The following is a 17,525-nucleotide window of genomic DNA, read 5'->3' as shown; positions in this document are numbered from 1 at the left end:
GGAAATCTGCCTTTCCAAAAAAAAATTTTAAGAAGGCACAATTTTTCAGTAATGGGGACTGGGATTTAGCAAGTTAAGCTACCATCTATCATGTCAGGAACGTATATGAGCATGGATTGGAGTTCAAGAATTTCTACTTCCAATCCCACTGCCTCTCAACACTGGAGCAAAAAAAAAAAAACAAAAACAAAAACAAAAAAAACCCAAAAAACAAAAAACACCAATGTCTCAAGGGTTATCAAAATCACTCAATACTCTCCATGCCTGTTCCTACCAACCCTAGAGAGACCCACACGGGCATACATCCCTCTGCACTATGTAAAAAATACTAAAAATAAAACATACAGTTAAAAAACAAAAAATAGAATGTGAAAATAGGACACCATCTCTGAAAAGTTTATAGACAAATGTTCCATGTGCACATACCTTTGTATATTACAAAGGAAATGGCCTAAATAGTCTTTTTAAAACATGCATTTAAAATGTTCATCCGGGCCTGGCACTGTGGCCTAGGGGCCAAAGTCCTCTCTTTGACGTGCCCGTATCCCATATTGGCTCCAGTTCTAATCCCTGCAGCTCCACTTCCCATCCAGCTCCCTGCTTGTGGCCTGGGAAAGCAGTCAAGGACGGCCCAAAGCCTTGGGACCCTGTACCTACGTGGGATGCCCGGAAGAAGTTCCTGGATCCTGGCTTTGGATCGGCATAACATCGGCCATTGCGGCTCACTTGGGGAGCGAATCATCGGATGGAAGATCTTCCTCTCTGTCTCTCCTCCTCTCTGTATATCTGACTTTCCAATAAACAAATAAATCTTAAAAAAAAAAAAAAGAATACATAACAACTATAAACTGTTGCACACCTGATTCATAGAAAATAAAAGTTGGCAGAATTATAAGCAAACACTGACAGCTCCACCAACATATTGGAAAATGTATTAAATACCCCAAGTAATTGACAGACCAACACAATCTTAATTTTGAATTTCCTGGGTAATAACTGATACATATATGTATCCTTAAAAAAAAAAAGTTCATTCTGGTCACAGGATCTGTCTCCTTTTTGCTTTTCTGTATCTTCTAATTTATAATGTGATCTAAAAGTAAAATAATTTTAAGTTAATTTCATGTTTACCATTGTAGAAAGACATTAAACAAAAAGAAGACATGATCCCCATTCTGGAAGAAGCAATAATGATCCTAGGAAGTCAGAAGACAGATGCAAAATCTACCAGCAAGGGTAGGAGACAGTAAGCAGGTAACAGACACTGGCCCAGGAAAGCCAGATGCCTCACCTGACTGCTGGGCTAGGGAACAGGCCTCTCCGATTCTGTTGCCTGTGAGGTAGCTAAAGACAGCCTCCACAGGGTTGTCTTTCTGAGTTAAGGAGACTTCCTCTTCAATCTGAGGAGCAGCAGTGTGGGACAACCAGCGAGAGAAAGCTCTTCGTCGCTCCAGAATTTGAATGTATTCACTGGGCTCATCCAGCTGGCCGTCAAGTTCCTTCAGATGTCCCCAAAGGGCTTCACATAATGTCCATGTGAGGCTCCAGTGCTTCACAACTAAAAGAACAGAAAAGCAATGCTAAGACATCAATTCTTACAATAAACTGAGAGAATTAAACACTAACTGTGACTTAAAAATACAGAAAGTACCACAAATCACAACCTGAAATAATTATCCTGAACGTGTTTCCACCTCCACTCACCTTTCTCTTACAAGTTGCAGAGGCATATAAAACAACTGCTTGCTCATCCTGTTTATTTGATAATTACATGAAAAAAACTCCATGTTCCGTTAAACAAGTTTAAACAAGTTCTCTTATGATGTGAAACTATGATTACTATTTGGCAGAGCTACTGTAATTTGGTCAAATTCTGTCTTTGAAATACTTCTATGAAATGTAGAGGACAGCATCGTTGCAAAGCGGGTGAAGCTGCTGCCTACAGTGCCAGTGTACCATGTGGCTTCCAGTTCGAGTCTCACTTAACTCTGCATCCAATCCAGTTCCCTGCTAATGTGTCTGGGAAAGCAGTGGGGAACAGTCCAAGTACCAGAGGCCTGGAACATCTGGGAGAACTGGATGAACTGCCTGGATCCTGGCTTCAGCTTCAACCAGCCCTGGCCAGAGGATGGTTAGGGAGTGAACCAGTTTATGGAAGATTTCTCCCTTTCTGCATTTCCCCCTTTATAATCCTCCGTTCTAAACAAATAATCTTTTCATTTAAAGATTTATTTATTTTTATTTGGAAGGCAGATTTAGAGATTAACTAGCTGCAGGGTTAAGCTGATCTAAAGCCAAGAGCCAGGGGTTAGGAGTCACTCGTGTGGGTGCAGAATCCCAAGACATTGGGCCATCCTCTGCTGCTTTCCCAAGCCACAGAGAGCTGGATTGGAAGTTAGCAGCCAGGACATTAACCCACACCTATATGGGATGCTGCTACTGCTGCCCCACTGCAGCACACACAAAGGGCTCTAAAAATATGTAAGGGCTTGTTCTTTCCTTCTACTGACATAGTTTTACATGTTGATTAAAACATCTTATGTTGGTGGGATACGTGCACTCTCACCTGAGTGCCTGAATTTGAGTCCCAGCTTGTTCCAATTCTAGCTTCCTGCTAAAGCGGAACGCTGGGAGGCAGCAGGGAAGGGCTCATCTGGGACAGGCACAGGTTTGACTAGAACTGAGCTGATTTTTTCACTCTGACTTGGCCTAACTTTGGCTGTCATGGAAATTTGGAGAGTACTCCCTTTCGCCCTGTCCCAATCAATCAGTGAATAAATAAATTAATTTAAAAAATTATTTGGAAGCGGATGTACTAGCTCCACAAACTAACCCTTAGCCAAAAGCATTGGTATCCCATGGGGAGACCCAGAGAGAGAAGTTCCTGGCTTCTAGCTTAAAATCAAGTCAGCTCTGGCTGTTGTGGCCAGAGTGAACCATCAGAGGAAAGATCTGGAAGATCTGTCCTTCTTTCTATAAATCTGCCTTTCAAATAGATAAAAGCCATTAAAAAAATGATTAAAACACTTTTTTCAGGTATCTTAATTTTAAGATATAGAGAGGAGGACAGAGTTAGTGAGAGAGACAGACCAAGACCTTCTATCTAATGGTTCACTTGCTGGCTGCAACGGTGGGAGCTGAGCTGATCTGAAGCCAGGAGCCTCTATCAGATTTCAAGTGGAGCAGCTAGGACACACCCATATGGAATACAGGAGATTCCATGAGGAATCTAGCCACATGAGGATTTAGCCACTAGGGTATCACGGTGGCCCAAGAATAAACTAATTTTAACATACCTGCTAAAATGTTTAACCTACATGTTAAAATGTTAGATCATTTCATTTCAGTTTATTAAATGGAGACATGGAGATTTCAGCATTTAAATTACAGGTAATATGTAGCAAACTCAGGCTTAAAAGATAATCAATTTAACCCAACTCCAAACTAAGCTATAGTGTCTTAGAACCAGCATCACAATACAAATGCCAGTTCTAGTCACAGATGCTCCACTTTTGATCTGGACAATCCGAAACCAGGAGCCTGGAGGGTTTTCTGAGTCTTGCACGCAGGTGTAGGGTCCCAAAGCTTTGGCCTGTCCTCGACTGCTTTCCCAGGCAACAGGCAGGGAGCTGGATGGGAAGTGGGGCAGCTGGGATTAGAACCAGTGCTCATGTGGGATCCTGCCATGTGCAAGTCAAGGACTTTAGCCACTAGGCTACTCCTCAGGCCCAGTAACAATGATTTTCTAAGCATGTGTTAAGTATAGGCTTTCTACTGTTTGAAATACTAAGTTATTAAATTAGAAACTTTGTTCAGAAAATCATGGTAAGAATAGACACAGGACGATAAAAGAGGAGAAATAAGTAATGGACATTTTAACAAAGTTGTTAGGAAACACTGAGTTTTGAGTTGCATAAGGAAGATGCAGGATTTAGAGAATTGTGTTTTCTGAAGAAGAGCGGAAAGTTTCACAAATTAAAAAATAACTGAGGGCCCAGTGCCATGGCCTAGCAGCTAGGGTTCTCGCCTTGAACGTGCAGGGATCCCATATGGGCACTGGTGTTATTCCCTGCAGCTCCACTTCCGATCCAGCTTCCTGTTTGTGGCCTGGGAAAGCAGTTGAGGACAGCCCATGCTTGGGACCCTGCACCTGCCTGGGAAGCCTGGAGGAAGTTTCTGGCTCCTGGCTTCGGATCAGCGCAGCACCAGCCTTTGCGCTCACTTGGGTAGTAAACCATCGGATGGAAGATCTTTTTCTCTATCTCTCCTCCTCTCTGTAAATCTGACTTTGTAATAAAAATAAATATTTTTTTCAAAAAATAATAACAGAGCAGTAACAGTTTTCTTGCTTGGGATTCAGCTTATTCCAACTCAACTACAAGCAAGTACAAACTATTGTACTGGTGAAGACATTTGCCCTCCTATGAACATATGCCATGACCTCCACTGCTGGAGGCTAAGGGGGGCAAGCACGCTACATACTTACTCTGTGATTCCATTAGGTCTCTGGACGCATCCTTAACCCAATTTGCATAGTCATGAATGATATCAACTCCAGGACTGGGGACAAAGAGAGGACACAGCTCATCCACATTGACAGTACTATGTTTTAATTTGAGTTCCAGAGGTGTCTGGTACAGTTGCAGGTCTTCTTCATCCAGCTTCTTTTTTCTTAAACTGAGTTTTTCCAAACGAACTTTGAATGGGGACTCAGTGAGGCTATCGGGACAAATAAAGAACAAAGAAAATGAAAGAAAGATATAAGCTAAGATTTCTGTGCAACTTGACTTGACTGTATGACTCACTGTAATTTTAAAGGCATGTATCATGATGTCAATCTCTACTAAATTTATCTAGTATATACTGAACAAATTAATTATCTGGTCCATGACTCAGAACCCAAAGGATTCTTTAATCAGGTTACAACTATCCCTGGAATCATACAGCTAGATATGGGCCTGGCTTCAGTTTACATCTCGATACTAAAATCCTAGGGCTTAAAGTCTGAAGGGAGTGGGCACCTGGCCAAGTGCCTGACATTTGGAAAGCCCACATCTCATACAGGAACGGCTAGGTTCAAGTCCTTGATTCACTTTTCATTTCAAACTGCTGCTAATGCAGATCCTGGGAGGAAGCACATATGGGTTCAAAGAGCTGGGGTCCTCCTACCCACAGTGGAGATGAGGATTACGGTCCCAGCTCCTGGCTTCAGACTGGACCTCAGCTGCTGAATGCACTGGTGAGTGAACCAGCACATTCTTTGTCTCTGCACTTCTCATATTAACAAAAACAAAGAAGTCAAAGTTATTGTGTGATACAATTTCAGCAAATTTTACTTAGGTATCAAAGTCATGATGCTAGGCAACACAGTCATTCCATATGGGCTAATGAGTTATATCCTAGCTGCTCTACTTTTTTTTTTTTTAAAGATTTATTTTATTTTTATTGGAAAGGCGGATATACAGAGAGGAGAGACAGAGAGGAAGGTCTTCCGTCCGATGATTCACTCTCCAAGTGAGCGCAACGGCCGATGCTATGCCGATCCGAAGCCAGGAGCATCTTCCGGGTCTCCCATGCGGGTGCAGGTTCCCAAAGCTTTGGGCTGTCCTCGACTGCTTTCCCGGGCCACAGGCAGGGAGCTGGATGGGAAGCGGGGCTGCCGGGATCAGAACCGGCGCCCATATGGGATCCCGGGCATGCAAGGTGAGGACCTTAACCACTGCGCCACCGCACCGGGCCCTGCTCTACTTCTGATCCACTTCTAAGCTAGTGTGCCTGAAAAAAACAGTGAAGAAAGCACAAGTATTTGAACCTCTGAACCTGCGTGGGAGACCTGGAAGAACCTCATGGCTCCTGACTTAGGTCTGTAAGAATGCTGGTCAAGGTGGCCATTTGGGTACTCAATCAGAAGATGGAAGATTTCCTTTCTGTATCTTCCTCTCTCTAACTCTGCCTTTCACATAAATTAGTAGAGCCATGAGGCTAACTCCACAGATACCAAGGAAGTAACTACACTATGGTCAGGATTTTCTACTTTTGAGAGTCGACTTAAAAAGACTTATTAAAAAATTCACTTATTGGGCCCGGCAGTGTGGCCTAGTGGCTAAAGTCCTCGCCTTGAATGCACTAGGGTTCCCATATGGCCGCCGGTTCTAATCCTGGAAGCTCCACTTCCCTTCCAGCTCCCTGCCTGTGGCCTGGGAAAGCAGTCGAGGACAGCCCAAAGCTTTGGGAACCTGCACCCACGTGGGAGACCCGGAAGAGGCTCCTGGCTTCGGATCAGCATAGTATCGGCCCGTTGCACTCACTTGGGGAGTGAATCATCGGACGGAAGATCTTCCTGTCTCTCCTCCTCTCTGTATATCCGCCTTTCCAATGAAAAATAATAAAAATAAATCTTTAAAAAAAAAAATTCACTTATTGGGCCCGGCAGTGTGGCCTAGTGGCTGGGGTCCTCGCCTTGAATGCACTAGGGTTCCCATATGGGCGCCGGTTCTAATCCTGGAAGCTCCACTTCCCATCCAGCTCCCTGCTTATGGCCTGGGAAAGCAGTCGAGGATGGCCCAAAGCTTTGGGACCCTGCACCTGCGTGGGATACCTGGAAGAAGTTCCTGGATCCTGGCTTTGGATCAGCATAGCATCGGAAGTTGTGCTCACTTGGGGAGTGAATCATCGGACGGAAGATCTTCCTCTCTGTCTATCTTCTCTGTATATCTGACTTTGCAATATAAATAAATAAATCTTTTCCAAAAATCCCTTTCGATGTAAATTCTAACTCTGTTTCAGAGAGAGAGAACGTCCAGTAACAAAGGTTTGTTGAGTGTGATTCCATTCCACATGCTGTGCCAGAGTCCTTGGAACTTCAGTTAGGTCTTCCACATTGGTTCTGGATCCAGAGAACTTGGGTCATCCTCTGCTGCTTTTCCAGCAGGGAGTTCGATGGGGAGTGGGGCAGTCAGGACATGAAGCGGTGCACATGTGGCATGCTGATGCTTAATGATGGAGGATTACCTTGTTGAGACTGAGAGCCAGCCAGTCCCATAAATCTTTTAATCAATATATATCCTGGGCCCGGCGCGGTGGCGCAAGTGGTTAAAGGTCCTCGCCTTGCACGCCCGGGATCCCATATGGGCGCCGGTTCTAATCCCGGCAGCCCCGCTTCCCTTCCAGCTCCCTGCTTGTGGCCTGGGAAGGCAGTCGAGGACGGCCCAAAGCTTTGGGAACCTGCGCCCGCGTGGGAGACCCGCAAGAGGCTCCTGGCTTCGGATCGGCATAGTATCGGCCCGTTGCGCTCACTTGGGGAATGAATCATCGGATGGAAGATCTTCCTCTCTGTCTCTCCTCTCTGTATATCCGCCTTTCCAATGAAAAAATAATAAAAATAAATCTTTAAAAAAAAAAAAAAAATCAATATATATCTAAGAATTTTTTCAAGCACTCTTGTATATCTATGTTTTAAAAGCAGGAGATTGCATAGGACTGTAATGTATATAGTTACATATTATACACATATAGTGTAGAATATTAAAATACTTATGCACAGGTTATACAACCATAGAAAATGTGTTTATTATTTATACACATAAATTGGTTTATGAAGAAAAATACTAATATCTAAGCAACAAAATAGAAAAAAAATTCTACTGCGATATAAATGCTGAACATACAAGGAAAGTTGAGGCAACACCTTTTATCTGTTACTTCTGCAACTAGAACTTAAGCACCAGCATGGTGATGTAGCAAGTTAGGCCCAGTTATGTGCCAGCATACCATATGGGTACCAGTCTGAGACCTGGATGCTCCACTTAAAATCTGACTCACTTCTAATGTACCTGGGAATGTGGTGGCAAAGTTCAGTTAGTAACTATACAAATAGCTTTTACTATCTACAACTGTGCTTAAAAAACCTATCTACAAGATTCAAAGAGCTGGGTTCTGACCTTAGGTTTCCTGACTAGTTTTTGATTTTGTTTTCCTTTTCCTATTATGCTGCCTTTCTAAAGATGAAGAGCAACTGGCATTGTGGCATCGTATCTTAAGCCACCACTTGCAAATGCAGCATCCCATATTTGACTGCCAGTAGAGTCCCACGAGCTTAGCTTCCCAGTCAGCTCCCTGCTAATGTGTCTGAGAGGACAGCAGAAATTGCCCAGGTGTTTGGTACCCTGCCACTCACAGAGGCCAAAATACAATTTGCGACTCCTGGTTTCTGCCTGAATTGGCCCTGCCCACTGTGATCATTTCAGGGGTAAACAAGTAGTCAGTTATTCCCTCCTTCCTTGCCTGTCACTCTCTCTTTCAAACAAACAATTAAACAAAACGTTTTACTTTAAAAAGCATCAAGAAATCTGACTCACGATTTAACAACCACTGGATTAGGTAGAAATCCATATTCCATAGAATCAGAAACACGATGATTTTCTAGTTCTTGAGAGCCACTCAGCTGCTCCCCACTATTAGCAAGAGTCCAGTTGGGTCCCCAACCAATTCGAAATGAGCGTCCCATAAATAGAGCCATGTCCATCAAGAGTTTCCCCTTGCCATAGGTGATAGACTTTTTAAGAGGGACTAGGCCTGGTTGCCTGCGTGTACCGACTGTTTTCAACTGAATCTCGGGGGCTGGGCTGGGCACTGTAAACACAGCAGTCAGGGGTGGAGGCAAGGTCCAAGTTGATGTGGCTGGGACACTCATTAAAGATGACGCTCTGGGAGTATGAAACTCTTGCACAGAGGCACTTGGTGAAAGGAAAGTTCCACTTGTAAATTTTGATTGTAGTAATCCACCAACTGAAAGGAGAAAAAAAAGATTATTATGATCTACTGTTCCCCAAATAACACAAGTCAGCTGAGACAAAACCATCCTACTAATTAAATCACACATACATGACCAGAAGAGATTTATTATTCATAGCAACTATTATCTCAACCAAGAGCTACAATGACGATGGCGTCAACACTAAGAACAATACTTGCTAATACTAAACTTAAACAATATGTATCTAGCACTTAATTGTAGCATACTGTGTAAGCAGCCTATGTACATTCCAAATTAATTTCATTCTTCAATAACAGCACCATCACCATCTCATCCTTTAAGTGAAAAAAACTGGGTTCAGTCAAGTGTTGGCTTGCCCAAATCCAGAAATGGAAGCGCAAGGATTGAAAGTTCAGTCCAGAGAGGTCTGTCTCCAATGCTATGCCATACCAGAACCCAGAATTTGGGAGCCTGTACTGTGGAACAGTGGGTTAAGCCACTACCTGGAGTGCCAGTTCAAGCCCCAGGTATATTGCTTCCAATCTTGCTTCTTATTAATACAACTAAGAGAAAAGCTGAGGATGGCCCAAATACTTGGGCTACCTGCTATTTATACTGGAAACCTGAAGAAGTTCCTGGCTCGTCAGTTTGACCTGGCCTAGCCTGAACTTGGTCATAGCTGCTATTCAGGGAGTGAATCAGCAGATGAGAGATCTCTGTGTGTCTCATTTCCCTTCTATCATTCTGAATTTATATAAATAAATACCTTAAAAAAAAAAAGTTTGGGAAGATTATATAAAAATAGTTCATTTATGTACATATTATGGGGGAAAAAAATACAGAAAATAGGACTTTTAGATGTTTTCACCACAAAGAAATCTTAATGTTTGAACAAATACATTTCCTAAATGGACACTTATACAATTTATATAGTATCCAAAAGTTACATGGAATTCCAAGCTTATTAAACTACAAAAAGTAAATAAATAAAAAAGGGCAGCATTAAGGCAAAGCACATCAAGTTGCTGCCTACAAAGTTGACATCCCACAAGTGCTGGTTTGAGTCCCAGATGTTTTACTTCAGATGTAAAACTTGGTAAGGTCAAATATCAAAACTGAAGTTCCAATCCTGTAACCCTCAGTGCCAGCAAATCTTATGATTGTACATTTGCTTTTCTGAATTGTTTATTACTATTGCCTATCTCACAATCTTTTAGAAGATTTATTTATTTGTCTGAAAGAGTGACAGAGAAAGAGATCGATTTTTTCTTTTATTTCAAAGATGGATTTACAGAGAGCAAAGTAGGGACAGAGAAGCATCTTCCATGTGTTGGTTTATTCCCCAAATGGCTGCAATGGCTGGAACTGAGACGACTGGACACCAGGAGTCAGTAACTTCTTCTGGGTTTCCATATGCGTGCATGGGCTCAAGGACTTGAGCCATCTTCTGTTACTTTCCCATGTCATATCAGCGAGCTGGATTGAAGGTGGTGCAGCCCAGAATCAAACTGGCACTCAAAGGGGATGTCATGTCACAGACAAAAGCTCACTTCACAATGCCATGGTGCCAGCTTTGAGAGATCATTCTCATAATGATTCAGTCTCCCAAATGGCTGAAACAGGCAGGTTTGTTTCAGGTGAAGATCAGGAACCAGAATCTCCAACCCATTATCTAACAACGTGCAGTTGGGTTGCTATCTGCTACCCTCCCAGGTAGTTTGAAAGCAGAGCAGCCAGGATTCAAACGGGTATTTCAATATGCCATGTCAGCATCACATTGGGAGCTTAAAATTCACTGTGCTACAGCAGTATGGTTCTTCTCTAAAGCACAAAATTAAAACTATTAAAAGTATATATGATTACAGGTTGGTGCTGGTTTAGGTGCTAGCTGCTCTGCTTTCCACCCATCTTCCTGCTCACATGCCTGGGAAGATAGTGCATGCTGGCTCAACAAGCTCTTGGGTTCCTATCATCCACATGGGAGAACCGGACAGAGTTCTAGGCCACTAACTTCAGCTTTGCTCATCCTAATTTGTTGTGGCCATATCTAGGTAGGGAACCACCAGAAGGGAGCTCTCTATTACTCTCAGGTTCGAGTAAGTAAACAAACACTTAGGGTCCAGTAGGACGCTCAACAGAGCTCCAAACTGATGGCTTTGACATGGCTTGGTCCTATTTGCTGTAGGCATTTGGGGATTTAATCAGCAGATGGAAGATCCTTCTCTGTTGCTCTATTTAAGTAGATGAAAATTAAATACACAACCCTTATGGTTTATTATAAAGAAAATCAAAAGGAACAGAAACTACAAAGTGTTTCACTTTTAGCAAATTTTGTTCAAATCAAAAACCTTATCTAAGTAGTAGAGATGAGGAAACGGTGAAAAATAACTATGCCTTCTGCTGCTCTAACCCCAAATGCTGACTAAAATTGGAGATCTGGCCAGGTTGAAACTGGCAGGCAGGAACTCAATCCTGGGAGGCAGAGATACAACTACATAGGCTATCAAGTGCTGCCTCTCAGGGTTCATATGAGCAGGAAGATTGAACCAACTTTACCATAGGCACTCCAGTATGGTATGCAGGTATTCAAAACAGTGCCTGAAGGGCCTCTCCACAGGTCTACCACTTGACAGCTCCTGAATGAAGTGTTTGGTTGACAGCAAAACTCACTCTACCTAGGTATAGTCCACGATATCCAACAGGGACAGTTTAGGAATTTATGTGTACTGTCAAAAGTATAGGTTGTCCTAATTTGGCACTGAATTTAGGACTGCAGAAAGAGTTCAGGATATGACAATTTGTTCAATCCTCTAAATAACTTGTGATAAGTTAGAAATTGGTGGTTATTATCTAATTCATTCACAAGCAAACAAAAACATAATACTAAACAAAGCAAATGCTTGGCATAACTTCCTATATCTTCATCAATAGAAGTAGTTATATATCTTGATACACATATTTATAAGAGTACACGCTTAATATCCTTATGTCATTGGTAGGGCTGTAAGGGAGATACATTCTAGAAGTCCATTCAGTATAGGAGATACATGAAAAGCAGAGCTTGATGATATTACAGCTTTCTTGTAAAAGAATATGTCTTATACACTACCTAGCGAACGCGATTTTGATGAGTGGGACGCTGAAATGGGGAGTCTGGGAGAACAGATTTCTTGAGAAGTATCTGCTTTGGAAGGAAGGTGACTGAAGCGTTGATCCAGCATCATATCTACATCTTCTTCTTCAGTAAGCAATGATGCTTTCATGATCTAAAAGGCAATGCAAACACAAATACATATAAACAATGTGCTCTTACAAACATATAAACAATGGACTCAAAAAAGTCCATTTTAAAAATACAGAAAACCCCCCCCCCCAAAAAAAACCCTCTCTCCTAAAGACTGTGTCCAGAAATAGTTAACACTTATGTGATTGTCTAGATGACAATACATGTAAATAAAGGCAAAAGTCAGCATAAGCCTTTGTAGCTGTAAGATTCTACCCACACCAATTGCTCCAGTTTGCTGAATAAGTAATTTTGAAATCAGACAAAACACAAGCAATAACCTAAACTCACACCAAAAGGCATGGGTAAAGCAAAGTAGAAAGAGCTTAAAGAAACTTATCAACGAGGATTTGGTTTTTTTTGTTCAATTTTTAAATTTTGTGGAATACTTTGCAGAGCCTTGAAACCGCCCTGTAAACCAGTTACATTTTAGAGAGCTGTCAGTGCTCATAGATGTTAAATAACTTCAATGTCATATAATAATAAAGTTACAAAAATGGGATCAGAACCCTGATCATCTAACACAATTAAAGAAAAGAAAATGTGTTATCTTCTAGTGTCAATATGACCATCCTTCTCTGAGCGGAAAAACAATGCTCAAATATTGACCATATTCTTTTGTTTTCCTCATAAAGTGAACACTCAACAGTCTTATACTAAATCTGGTGTTACACAAGAGGTAAAATAGTAGTTTGAGTTTCTGCAGTAGGAACTACAGATTAGAACATCACCTGTAAAACATGTGGATTAATTCCCAGTGAAGAAGCAATGTGCGTGGAAGCAGACACAGGTTCCTGATCTTCAGCCACGCTCTCTTCTAGCATGGAATCCAAAACTGGCTCCTGGGTGATATCTATCATGTCACTGTCCAGTTCCACAACCCTCCCTAACTGTTCCACCTCTGGGCTCTGACTCTGTAGACAGCAGAAACATCAGGGAAGCAGCATTAAATTAACTCAAACACAGAGCTTCTATATCAGAGTTACTTTATTCAGAACATGATCCAACAATATTAGATTCTGCCCTTGTCATCATGAGATGCTAAAGATAATTTAACATTAATTATCCCCAAATCAACCAGTAAGTATTTGGCCTCTGAATAAAGATTCATGGAATCATTCTCTTGCAATAAAAAATATTCAGAAACAAAAGGTTGTGTCTTACCTGAATGAGCTAACAATCACAATTTTCTGATTTACATAGTATCACCCTGCCCTCATATTGCCTTGTAGCCAGACAATGGGAAGAGAGAATACAAGGTACAAATATCAAAGAGTCTAGCAACGTCACATTTTTTAAAAAAGAACACAATTAGAAATAAATGTCTAGTTGATATAACCTATCTTCTGAGTGACCAAATCCCAAGATTAGTTAGCCTTCACTTGGCAGTACCATGTAAAATATAAATGAGGAATGCTTACTCTTCATTTCTATGTGCGAGTAGGATTTATCTGTTAGCACAGTCTCTAAACTAAAAACTATAGCAGAGAGCAGAGATAATAACGTGAAGTTGGTTGTTTTTACGTTTTCTGGTGCTTAGATATATTTAATTATTTATTTATTTATTTATTTTTGGAAAGGCATATTTCCAGAGAGAGTAGAAAGATCTTCTCTCCATTAGTTCACTTTGATGAACTAGCAATGGCTGGAGCTGTGCCAAAATGCAGTCAGGAGCTTTTTCCACGTCTCCCACATGTGTGCAGGCAGGCAGCTAGATGAAAAGTGGAGCAACGAGGACACAAACTAAAGCCCATAAGGGATGCCTGTACTTACAAGTCAAAGATGAGCCAGTGGAGTCACTGCACTGGCCCCTCAATTATCTTTTAGAAACAAAAGCAAAAACCAATGGAAGAGGCCATTTCAACTCCTGTTGCTCCATCTCCAATTCAGCACTCTGCTAACAAAACTGGAAAAGCATTGGGAGACAGTCCAGAACTTGTGTTCTTGCTACCGATGGAGGAGGAAGCCTGGATGGAATTCCAGGCATCAGGCTTCAGGTTGGCCCAGCCGTGGTTGCTGTAGTCATTTCAGAGTGAACAGATCTCTGTCGTTCCACCTCTCTCTAATGCTGTCTTTCAAATGAATCTTTTAAAAACCAGAAGCAAATTAAAAAGGGGGGAGGAGATTATGAATTTTAAATAAAGAGTATTGGAATAAATGTGGCCTTTAAATAAATATGAAAATCTAAAGAAATATCTGGGCCTGGCGTGATGGCTAATGGCTAAGTCCTTGCCTTGTATGCACCGGGATACAATATGTCCCAGCTGCTCCACTTTCCTGCTTGTGGCCTGGGAAAACAGTACAGGATGGCACCTGGCTCCTGGCTTCAAATCAGCTTAGTTCTGGCCTTTGCTGCCAACTGAGGAGTGAACCAGTATATGGAGGATCTTTCTGTATCTCTCCTTCCTTCTGTAAATCTGCCTTTCCAATAAAAAATAAATAAATCTTAAAAAAAAGGGAGGGGAAGAAAACACAGTTAACTTAATAGGCCTGGCACAACAGTCTAGTGGCTAAATCTTTTTCATTTTTGTTTTTCATTCGCAGGAATCCCATATGGAATCTATCTCTTCAATAAAAATAAATAAATCTGTACATCCTTAAAAACAAAAAGTCCCCTGGTTTCACCCTGACCAATACCCCTTCAGGAAGAAGTCCAAATTTTTATACAAGAAAAATAAACATAAGCACATATTTCAGGAAAAATTAACATGGGCATCTATTGCTTCAATGAGCCAGGACAACGTGAAGACGTCATCTTTAGACTTGGTGAGAAAACCTTTCACCGAGAAGGCTCAGATATGTTTTCCATGCCAAGAAACTGCACTGTTCTGAATGCTAATAACTAACACCAGCATAGAGTTCCCTGGTCAATATGAAAAAGAACTTTTCAACAGTTCAACATTATCGTTCTAACACACTTCATCAACAATTAAATAATCAAAACCTAAAGGCTGGATACCTCAACACTTTAACTCATTTCTCTCATTTCTAATCCCCTCAACCAAACAGCGAAAACATAATTTACTTCTTTAATTAAAGGTAGACAGGGAAGAAGATTCCCTATTTATTGTATTTTATTTGCACACTTCGAATGTTTATCACCTTCCGCTGGGTCAGAATCTCATGGCTCTCAAAAATTTTGTTCAGTTTTTCAGAGTTCTTACCTACTGAATCATCATTGTGAGAATTTAGATACTTTCCAGGACTTGTGCTCTATCAATTAAAGAGCTTAGTTCCAACTCCTGGCCAAAATTACATAAATTCATCCAATCTGTCCATAGACATTTCTAAGTTGTATTTAATTATCCTAAGTACTACTTTATTAGCAAGAAAGATAATTTTCTCTGACTTCTCAAGAGATATAGGTAAGATAAAAAAAAAACGTTTTAGGAAGAAAGGGATCATACAAGCATATCATTCAAACGAAATGAACACAGCTAACTGGAAAAAGTATTCTTTACAGCATTTTGTTAGTTAAATAGATTTCTTCCGTATTTTAAATGGTACAAAGATTAGAAACATGTCAGTGTAATTCCAGCTTTCTGTTATCATCATAGTCCCTTCATTTACCCTGTACACACAAACATGAACATACACAGGCAAAATTCGTTAGAAAATGCCACCCAAGAAATTATTTAATAAATCACAAAAAGTGCACATGTCAGCAGCCATAAGAACTATAGCACACAAAATGCCAACCAGCTCCTAGCAGCTGAGAGGTAGTAGATGCTTTACAAAAAAATCCTCTGATAAGAATTCTTTAAGAGAAAAGTATCAGGAAAAAAATATTCTTAAAACTTGATTAACTATATAAACAATATTCAATTTAAGTAAAATTCTTTAGAGTTGGCATTCAAAGAATCTACATGATATTTAAATTACAAAACTTCCCGTATAAAGACAAAATGTTTCCACTGGCTTACCACCACTGGGAGAATATGAAACAAATGACTGCAATAAACACTGAAGCTATTCTTTCCCCAGGCCAAATATTTCATTTGCATTCTAAAATTATATTTTCATAAAGATTATGATTAAGACATAAATATCAAGATATTATCTGAAGTGTAAGCAAACAACTTAGAAAAATGGAATTAAAAACCTTTCCAGAAAGCTATTTTAACTTTCAGAAAAAAAAAAAAAAAAAGGTGAAAATCAGGAACAAGATTAAACCGCACATAAGGTAATCAATAGTAAGATTTTCTTTGCATTAACCCAAACAAGTGCTATGATAAGCTGGTCATTGAGCAGAGAATTCACCAAGTCCAAATAAGGGAGATGATAAAAAATATGACAATCTCTAGAGGAATGATCCAAATAGCAAGATGATTCTTTAAATTTCTCAAAAAACAGATATGTAAACCATGTGCCCTCCCTCGTCCTCTCAACGTTATTGCCAATATATTTGTACTCTTCAAAGTTCCAGTGGTCACAAACAGCTTTGTACTAGCTGAATGACTTCTTTGAACTTCTGCATCATGATTCCACTGAAATTCATTGTCCTTTCTCTACCTGAGGTGGAGGTGCAGGTTTGCCATTAAGAGCGGCCTGAAAGGGGGTAGTGTGGCCAGCAGGGGGCAAAGGGGCAGTCTTCAGCTTCTTTGTGCTAGTTTTAGATGGACGCTCCTCTTCCTCTTCATCGGAATCCTGAAGGCCATACTTAGAAAAATGAGAGACCTAACAAAGAGAAGAGACCAACAAAATCAATTTTAATACTGTTCTATTCAATATTTTCCACAATATTTGCCAAAGCAAGCTTATATTATTTAGCTAAAAAAAAAAAGATTAAAATATTTATAGAAGTATCAAATGCTATCATACTTTCTCTGTGATTAACAATATATCATACATACAGTAGCTGCTTATACAATAAATTTTGTGAATGTAAAAATACCATTTAATCATGTATTTAAAAAGTTTATTTAAAATGCAGTGTGACACGAATGAGTAAGAATGAGAGAGATCTCTTCCACTGCTGAATGACTACTCAAATGGTTGCAAGGTTTAGGGCTGGGCGAGGACAAGGCTAAGAGTGTCCCATGTGAGCAGCAGTGTCCCAAGTACTTGGCTAGTCTCTGCTAGCAGGAAGCTGGATGACACAGAAGTGGAGCTGCTGGGACTCAGGTGCCACAATGTTAGCACCTAAGAAGACATTTTAAATTGTATTGTCAATAGAGGAAAGAGTCTAAAAGTAGCTACTATTTTCATATAATACACACATATTGCATATAGACTTCAACTAGTTATATAATCAAAATACTCTACAAGAAGAATAAATCATATAGTAACACTATCACGGATAAAATCAAGTCAGCTCTTCCAACTCCCTAAAATCTATACAAGTAATAACATCAACACTTTACAATGTATCCAAATTTTGACATAAAGCAAAGACAAATCACATGTTCATGAAGTATCATTGGGCCTGGCACAATGACTTAACTAACTAAACATTCACTTCCAAGCACCAAAATTCCATATGGGTGC

The 17,525-nt window shown here is 40.5% G+C and overlaps 1 protein-coding gene across 4 annotated transcripts in view; it reads right to left on the bottom strand.

Moving 5' to 3' along the window:
• NUP98 (nucleoporin 98 and 96 precursor) overlaps positions 1–17,525 on the bottom strand; it is a 92,376-nt gene that overhangs the window by 15,981 nt on the left and 58,870 nt on the right. For 3 of the 4 annotated variants that reach the window (XM_040964361.1, XM_040964362.1, XM_040964363.1), the window contains exons 20-25: positions 16,551–16,715; positions 12,770–12,952; positions 11,865–12,021; positions 8,358–8,787; positions 4,487–4,719; positions 1,292–1,558 (exon numbers count right to left, since the gene is read on the bottom strand). In XM_040964361.1, coding sequence (XP_040820295.1) covers positions 1,292–1,558; positions 4,487–4,719; positions 8,358–8,787; positions 11,865–12,021; positions 12,770–12,952; positions 16,551–16,715 — 1,435 coding nt within the window. The remainder of the gene's footprint in view (positions 1–1,291; positions 1,559–4,486; positions 4,720–8,357; positions 8,788–11,864; positions 12,022–12,769; positions 12,953–16,550; positions 16,716–17,525) is intronic. The other variant, XM_040964364.1, reaches the window with a different exon arrangement.

The sequence above is a fragment of the Ochotona curzoniae genome, unplaced genomic scaffold, assembly GCF_017591425.1.
Source record: "Ochotona curzoniae isolate NIBS_2020 unplaced genomic scaffold, NIBS_Ocur_1.0 scaffold_3223, whole genome shotgun sequence".
Lineage (NCBI taxonomy): Eukaryota > Metazoa > Chordata > Mammalia > Lagomorpha > Ochotonidae > Ochotona > Ochotona curzoniae.
This window is presented reverse-complemented; position numbering and strand designations above follow the sequence as displayed.